Source organism: Pteropus vampyrus, unplaced genomic scaffold (assembly GCF_000151845.1).
Source record: "Pteropus vampyrus isolate Shadow unplaced genomic scaffold, Pvam_2.0 Scaffold145, whole genome shotgun sequence".
In the NCBI taxonomy this organism is placed as follows: domain Eukaryota; kingdom Metazoa; phylum Chordata; class Mammalia; order Chiroptera; family Pteropodidae; genus Pteropus; species Pteropus vampyrus.
The window spans coordinates 552,581-560,716 of NW_011888926.1; the positions used below are offsets into that span (position 1 = coordinate 552,581).

General features: G+C 61.3%; 1 protein-coding gene across 1 annotated transcript in view; it reads left to right on the forward strand.

Moving 5' to 3' along the window:
• The window catches only part of TTLL12 (tubulin tyrosine ligase like 12), a 16,086-nt gene extending 8,271 nt beyond the window's left edge, over positions 1 to 7,815 (forward strand). The window contains exons 5-13 of the mRNA XM_011368988.1: positions 1,332 to 1,408; positions 2,647 to 2,763; positions 2,840 to 3,034; positions 3,406 to 3,517; positions 4,285 to 4,436; positions 4,787 to 4,868; positions 5,276 to 5,344; positions 5,882 to 6,020; positions 6,568 to 7,815. Of these exons, the coding sequence (XP_011367290.1) occupies positions 1,332 to 1,408; positions 2,647 to 2,763; positions 2,840 to 3,034; positions 3,406 to 3,517; positions 4,285 to 4,436; positions 4,787 to 4,868; positions 5,276 to 5,344; positions 5,882 to 6,020; positions 6,568 to 6,719 (1,095 nt within the window). The 3' untranslated portion in view covers positions 6,720 to 7,815. The remainder of the gene's footprint in view (positions 1 to 1,331; positions 1,409 to 2,646; positions 2,764 to 2,839; positions 3,035 to 3,405; positions 3,518 to 4,284; positions 4,437 to 4,786; positions 4,869 to 5,275; positions 5,345 to 5,881; positions 6,021 to 6,567) is intronic.
• The last annotated feature ends 321 nt before the right edge of the window (positions 7,816 to 8,136 follow it).

Sequence of the window (8,136 nt, forward strand, 5' to 3'; positions counted from 1 at the left end):
AGTCCAAAACCAGGCGGACTTGATCGCTTGTGAGCGGCGGCCACACACCTGCCCCCGCTGGCACATCAGCCACTCGGGATTGAAGGAGAGAGGAAGCGAGTATAGGAAGCACGGTGTGGTGTCAGCTGTTCTGTGGGTTGCAGGGGGCCGGGCTCAGTGGTCCCATGGCACCTTTCCCCTCAAATTCGATCTGAGCCCCCGCAGACTGAACTAACCATGCTGAAAACTCAGCGATCACCCTTCTTGGTTCAGAGATGTGTTTCAGAGGCTCGTGAGGTACCTACACCTAGTAGGTGCTCAGTAATCTTTTGAAAAAGTGAGTGAATGCGAAGAACTGAGGCTTCAGAGTGGCTTAGGGACAAAGACTTCCTGATCGCGAGGTTATTAAAGGAACGTGAATTAAAATTCATCTTTTTCACTTTTTCTTGGGACACTCTACTGGCCAGAAAGAGGAGACAAGAAGCCACACACTGGTTGTCTGAGGCTTCCTGGTTGTTTGTCCCACATGACCCATCTGGATCAGGACTCTGCTCAGGCCCTGGGGTTGCCTGTGTTAGTTATCGTCAGATGACAAATTATTCCAGCTTAAAACAGCAGACGTTTATTATCTCACATGCTTTCTGTGAGGTGAGAGTTAGGGAGTGTCTCAGCTGGGTGCTTCTGGCTCGAAGTCCCTCGTAAGGCACAGTCAGGCTGTCAGCCAGGGCCACATCATCTGAGGCTTGAGGGGGCTAAGGACCTGCTTCCACGTGGCGCCTCACACACCTGGCGAGGTGATGCTAGCTGTTGGCAGGAGGCCTCAGTTCCTCCCCACGCGGACCTGTCCACAGGGCTGCTTGAGAGTCCTTACAGAGTGGTGGCCAGCCTCTCAGGGCAGGTGATCTGAGGTTTGATGGAGTCACACGTGGTTCCAGTTTCTTTGCGTTTGATAGAAGCAACTCGCTCAGCTCCCTCGCAAGGGGCGGTGAATTAGGCTCTTCCAAGGGCGTGTCAGCTGGTGGGCATGTTTTAAACTAGCACCTGGCGTAGCTCGGATCAGCCTGGGGGCTCCCCAAGGACCAGGCAGCCCCTTCCCCACCCCTAGGAGGTGGCTGTTGAGAATGTTTATGTTGTTCGCATGACATAAGACCGGCCGTCAAGCGCCTGAGCAGCCTGAGCCCCGGAACCTGGGGAGGGGGCGGTCAGGGGCCTTGGGCACCTGTGAAGGCTGCCCCTGGGGTCTGGGCGTACCCCCAGAATCCTGACACCCGCTGTGCCGGGGGCAGGGGGGAGCGGGGGGAGGCATGTGTTCACTTGCTCCGTCTCTCTCCCTCCGGTGTCTTTCCTTCCAGGCCATTTTGGAGGAAAACAAAGAGAAGCTGCCACTCGCCATCGACCCAGTGGCTCGTCCCCACGACCACGTCTTCACGTGCGTAGCCCCCTCCTCAGCTTGCGATGAGACGTCCTCGCTCACTTTGCTCACTCAGTTCTGGCTCCCAGAACAGTGCCTGGCACAGGGAGGCGCTCAGTAGGTTCACTCTGTCCTGGCGGCATGAGGGTGACAGATGCCAGGGTGGCGTTCTTAGCGTCACAGAAAGAATGCTGTGAAAAGCGAGCCGTGAGCAAGAGTGTGTGTTCATCGGGTCCTGGAATGAAGTCTCCTCCAGGCCTGTGCACACCGGGGCTTCTCCCGAAGGCTGGGCACCTGGGAAAGGCACCTCGGCTGCCAGGAGGGGCCGTGCCCAGGTGCGGCCGTGCCCGGGTGTCTGCAGGTGTGGGCCGGCCAGTTACATAAGGCCAGGCAGGCAAGCCCAGGCTGGCCTTCCACTGAAGCAGACACTCCATCTCACAGGCGAGGAAGTGGAGGTGCCAAGCTCAGCCGGAGGGCGTAGAGCAGGCTCAGAGGCCCATGACTGGCTGGGCGGACGGGCCTCTGCCCCCAGTCGGAGCCCCTCCTCTTGCTGCCCAAACCTGGTCCAGCCAGAAACGGCAGCATGCTCCGCTCTGCCCTCCCGCCACGTCCCAGGAGTTTCCTCCTGCTGGCCCTCTGCCCGTGTTTCTTTCCCTTCCCCAAGGCCACTGCCCCGGCCCAAGCAGCCCGAGAGTTCCTCCTGAGGCCCACTGCCCAGCACCCCTCTACCTCCTCGGGGTCAGAGGCCTCGCTGAGGCCCGTTCCATCAGGCTGCATGCTCTGGCCCTGCCGAGCAACCTGGCCCCTTAGCTCTGTTCCTCCCCTGACACAGCACCGTCCCGGGCTGGGTCCCCTCTTGCCCCCATACTCGACCCCACAGCCTTTAAAGTGTGGCTGCCTCCACCACCCCCAGCACAGGCCAGGCCAGGCGGGCGCCAGCGATCCCCAGTGTGCAGACGCCTCATCCAGGGCACTCTTGGCCACGTGCTCACCTGCAGCTCTTGGGGCTCCGGCTCTCTTTCCGAGGGTCAAGCTCGGAGTGTGTGCGTGGGAGATCGGTAGTGTGGACCTGTCCTGTGGTTTCATTGGGGCGGGGGAGAGCTGCGTTTGTGGAACATCAGTCTTATCCTGTGTCATCCTAACGATGCGTGTGGGCTCATCTTGCAGGTGGGGGACCAGAGTCTGAGTTGCCCCCCCACTCAGCAGACGGGCAGGTCCACGCAGGCTGTCTGACCGCAGCCCACCCCTCCCCGCAGGGTCTACACGGACGTGCAGCAGGTACTCGACCACCTCACCCACCCGCGCTTCACCCTCACCCAGAGCGAGGCGGACGCCGACATCCTCTACAACTTCTCGCACTTCAAGGACTACAGGTGAGGCCCCACCCAGCCCGGCTGGCCCCGGAGCCCCTGGCGGCCCGCTGAGCCAGTCGCCCGCTCGGCCCTCCAGGAGGCTCAGCCAGGAGAGGCCCCACGTGCTGCTGAACCAGTTCCCCTGTGAGAACCTGCTGACGGTGAAGGACTGCCTGGCTTCCATCGCACGCCGGGCAGGAGGCCCCGAGGGCCCGGCCTGGCTGCCCCGCACCTTCAACCTGCACACGGAGCTGCCCCAGTTTGTCAGCTACTTCCAGCAGCGGGAGAGGCGGTAAGCGTCCCCACCGCCACCGCCGCGCCGTGCAGCCCGAGACCCCGTGTCTGCCAGGCTCCTGCGGCCCCCACCCCACCTGCACCTGTCCTCACACTGCCAGCCTGCGCCTTAGCTAAGCACCTACTGTGTGCAAGCCGTGCAGCTGGGAGCCATGGGCACTGAGCACACAGCCACCCATGGCTGCCGTGGGTCCAGGCTCCAGCAGATGCCTCCTTAGTCCCCAAGGCCTCACTTCTAACCTCTCTGCTGTGACACCCCCCTCATCCTCCTGAGGGAGTCCGAGTGTCCCTCCGCTGCCACGGTCCCAAGGAGACATTGCCTGGGAGGGTGGGCCCAGGGTGCAGCCTAGCCGGCCCCTCTGCTCCCAGGGGCGAGGACAACCACTGGATCTGCAAGCCCTGGAACCTGGCGCGCAGCCTGGACACGCACATCACCAAGAGCCTGCACAGCGTCATCCGGCACCGCGAGAGCACCCCCAAGGTGGGCCTCCAGCCGTCGAGAAGGGGGCGAAGGGGACTCTGATGTCGAGGGCCTACGCGGGTGGGTCCTGGTGTCACTCAGTTCACAGGAGTCTGTTAGGCCCGCGCTCCGCCCACAGCCCTGCCAGCAGCAAAGGGCTGTGTGACAGGACAGGTGAGAGGAGGGGCCTCGGTCACAGCCATCCGAGGGGACTCGCTCCCGCAGTCCCCACCTGAGTCCCCACACTGCACCACGAGTGACCGCGGCAGCCAAGAGATGGCTAGGGCAGGGAGTCCCTCAGGGGCCCTGGACAAAGGTGCTGTCGTGATGTGGGGCGGTCAAAAGCAGTGTCAGGCATCTGAGGACACGTCACGTGCTAGGCAGAGGCTGTGGGGTGATCACTGCAGATTCCAGCAGTGGGTAGGGAGCCGGTGGGTTTACAGCTGAGAATTCATATTCAGTGTCCAAAACCTAAAAACTGGTGGGAATTGTCCTTCAGTTAGAGAAGATGAAGAACTCGTTCGAGCCTAGGCAGGGGTGTGAATGTGCAGAGGAAGAAGGAAATCTTGGGGCGTAGGTCCCTCCGCAGCCACCAAGGCAAAAGGAGGCCCAAGTCCTGGGCCCGGGGTGGGCGGGGACTGCGGGAGTGAGCCTGGTCCTCCAGGATGCGCAGACAGTGGATGTCCCACTGCACGAGCCCACGGCCAGCAAAGTCGGGGCGCCCCTGGGTGCTCCAGCCGGGCCCAGGTGAGCTGAGAGCCGCCCGTGAGCCTACATCTGCCCCCCAGGTCGTGTCCAAGTACATTGAGAGTCCCGTCTTGTTCCTTCGAGAAGACGTGGGGAGGGTCAAGTTCGACATCCGCTACATCGTGCTGCTGCGGTCGGTGAAGCCCCTGAAGTTGTTCGTGTACGACGTGTTCTGGCTGCGATTCTCCAACCGGTAACCAAGGAGACTGGGTGGGTGCGGTGAGGGGCCGGGGGCAGGAGATAGGCCCCTCTTGTACGGGATGGGAAGTCTGCACTGGAGCGCCTTCACCATACACCCAGCAGAGACCGGCTCTGTTAGATGGCGCTAGTTCTTGCCACCACAGGGACTTGATGTTCCTCATAAAACGGACACCAACACCTGCGGGTCTTGATGGCATTTATGGGTCTACAGGGGGTCCTCACAGTTAGCCGTGAGGGGGCCATGGAGGAACTGGTGCCCATATGGGGGGTTCTGAGCACCCCTGCTTCTCAGATGCGGCCACACTCGGGGCTCACCCGAGGCTCTGTCTGCTTGTCCTGCAGGCCCTTCTCACTCAGCGACCTTGACGACTATGAGAAACATTTCACAGTCATGAACTACGACCCGGAAGTGGTGCTGAAGCAGGTAGGGGGCCTGGAAGGACCTGGGGAGCAGGTTCACACAGACCCCGACCCCATACCCTTAAGCTTGTCTTCCGGGCAGGCAGTATAGACAGAGGAGCTGCCTCTGGCACCTGTGTTATGTCAAACAGCAATGTCTCCCTTGAGGCCCACAGCAGCCCCGCAAAAGTCAGTTTGCTGAGCAGGGAGCATCGTCTTGTTATACAGACGGAGACACTGAGGCCCAAAGTAAATCTGTTTGTCTAGGGTCACTCAGCGAGATCCAGAGCTCAGACCCAGCCTCCTGCCTCCTGTTCATGTCCTAAGGGTGTGGGCTGGACAGACTGCTGGCACTGACCTGTGGCCCCAGCGAGTGTCAGAGGCTCCATGTCATGGCGGAGCAGAGCGTGACGGATCCCGTCTTTGTCTCAGGTGCACTATGATGAGTTCATCCCTGAGTTTGAGAAGCAATACCCAGAATTCCCCTGGAAGAGCGTGCAGGTGAGTGCTGAGCGAAGCCCGAGGTGCCGGAGCTGGCATTGGCCGGGTGGGCTGTGCCTCCTCGGGATGGCCCCGCTCATCCCACCAAGGAACAGAATGGGTGACAGAGACATGGGGTGTCGTGGAGGGCTCCAAGGGGCATTCGGGGTGCCCTTGAGACAGCCAGCCATCCACAGGCCCTGCCTGTCCCAGGAATGCAAACCTGACAGCAGGGACTTGGCCGGAGACACAGGCTGGCCTCCACGTCCTGGAGTGGGCGTTTTGGGGGCTGCTCTGTGCACCTCGGTGCAGAGGAGGGCCGTGGGGGCTCCAAGGCAGGAGACACGGGCAAGTTTGCAGTGGGTGAACACCAGCAGTGGGGGGGCAGGTGTCAGGCAGAGGTGGGACCTGAAGGATTTAGTGGGAGCTGACTGGAGCCAGTTGGGGACCGGGGCTTGGGAAGGGGCAGCAAACCCCACACTGAGACACTGCTCTGGAGGGCAGGTCCCAACGTCAAAGCCATGCAGGCCCCGTGACCATGCCTCCCCTGGTCCCCAGGCTGAAATCTTCCGGGCCTTCACGGAGCTGTTCCAAGTGGCATGTGCCAAGCCACCGCCACTGGGCCTCTGCCACTATCCGTCATCCCGGGCCGTGTATGCCATCGACCTCATGCTGAAGTGGGACAGCCGTCCAGATGGTGAGGGGGGCTTTCCGTAATCCAACCCCCCCCAACTTACCCAAAGCCGATTGTCCAGCCCTCCCCACACCAGCCCCCCCCGGGAGAGGGCATCACTGGGCAGTGCTGTCTGACTGGTGCTTTGCCTCCAGTTAGCCAGGAGATCTGGGCCCGGGGAGACTCACTGTTGAGGGGCCACAGCCCACATGGCAGAGTGACAACGGGAAGGGTGGGTGGACTGCAGTGGCTTCAGAGAGAACCCACAAGGAAGGGAAACTTGCGTAAAAGGCGGAGGGAGCGGGCAGCCCAGCCAGCCACCCTCGGCTCCAGATTCCCTGGCGGCCGAGCCCACCCCATGCCCAGCCTGCATCTCTGCTCCCTCTGCTGGACTAAACTGGAAGTCTGAGCTGGGTGTGGTGGCTCACGTGACTCCTCGGGCCAGAGGCAGCTCCAGGCTTCCCTGGGGAGGAGCAGGCATTGGGCCAGGTCCCCCAAGGAGCCGGGAGAACCCTCCCTGGCCCCCCACCCAGCCTCCCAAGAGTGAGCTTCCCGTGCTTTGTGCCATCAGGGAAGCGAGCGATGCAGCCACAGATCCTGGAGGTGAACTTCAATCCGGACTGTGAGCGAGCCTGCAGGTACCACCCGACCTTCTTCAACGACATCTTCAGCACCTTGTACCTGGACGAGCCCAGCGACTGCCACGTCACACGCCTCATCTAGGCGTTCACTGGCTCTCTGCTTGTGCTTGCGGCAGAGTCCAGCCTCAGGTCTCTGAGCTGCTTCTGCCAAGTTCCCCTCCTTCCGCCATAGGTCAGGAGCAGGGTCACTCCTGATGTCCCCAGGGCTGAGTGCCAGGCACCTCTGGTGCATTGATGAGTCTCAGCTCAGCCCAGGCTTTATTGCTGAGACTCTGAGTTCTGGGGAGCGCGACGAGGCGTCCTCAGAAACGGGGGTCCCCAGGGAGCCCACACGCTAACAGGGCCAGGCCGCTCTTCTCCAGAGAGTCTGCTCACGCACTGCGGCCCCTCGGAGCAGTCAGGGTCCCACGCCCCTCGCGGGACCCATGCGACGGTCGTCCCCAGAACACCTTGGGGACGCTCCTTGCCAGGCCCCGTCTTCTCGCCTTGCCCCCCCAGCTCCACCAGAACCCCCACCAGCAAACCCCCACCGCCCCTTGCTGCTGTTGCCTTTCCGTTTATCGGGGACCCACCCGTCCGAGGTTGGGCGATGCTTCAGCGAGGGGACTTGGACCAGCGCGGCAGCAGCGCACCAGGGTGCCTTCGAAAGACAGTTCCAGCGAGGACTTCACGTCGGTCAGAGGCCACCCTCCGCCAGAGTCGAGTCTCATTGTCGAAGTTTGTTACTCTTTCATGATGGGAGGAAAATATAAAATTCTCTTTCTTAACGTCGTTTCTGAAATTCGGAGTCGGATGCCAGCGTGTTGTGTAGCCGCCGTGGTTCCGGGCCCAGGTCATGGGACGGGGCGGGTGACCCCTGGAGCTCTGCCGTGAGAGCGTTGAGGGCGGGCGTGCCTGTCGAAGTCAGAAGCCGAGAGCACTCCGTGCAGCGGCCAGGACCTCGTCAGCAGGGACCTGGTTGTGCCTCCCTCTCTGCCTGTGCGGGTGTGTCTGTCCATGCCCTGGTGACCAGAATCTCAGCCCTTCCGTCTGGCAGTGGGTGGGACACCTCATCTCTGGTTTCCTCCCTGGGGGAGCTGTTGGCATCCTGTCCCCTACTTCACTGGATTTGTACCACAATAAAGTCAGCCTTCTGTACCTCGGCCTCCCTCTCTCTGGGGAGGCCTGGGACCACAGGCCTGCTCGTGTGTTAGCTGCTTTCCTTGATGGCCGTTGGAGAAAACCAAAATACCAAAATGTATATCGGAGAAACCAGAGAAGAAATGAGATGGTGTGTAGGCCTCCAAGACCCCGTCTCAGTCCGTTTGGGCTTCTGTACCAAAATGCCATAAACTGGGCAGCTTAACAGTTTTCTTTCCCACAGATCTGGAGGCTTGGGGTGTCCCGAGATCGAGGCAGATTTGGTGTCTGGTGAGGGCGACAGGGCCCTCCTTCTGGTTCACAGACAACTGTCTTCTCCTGTGTCCTCACATGGTGAAGGGGCGATGGAATTCTCCGAG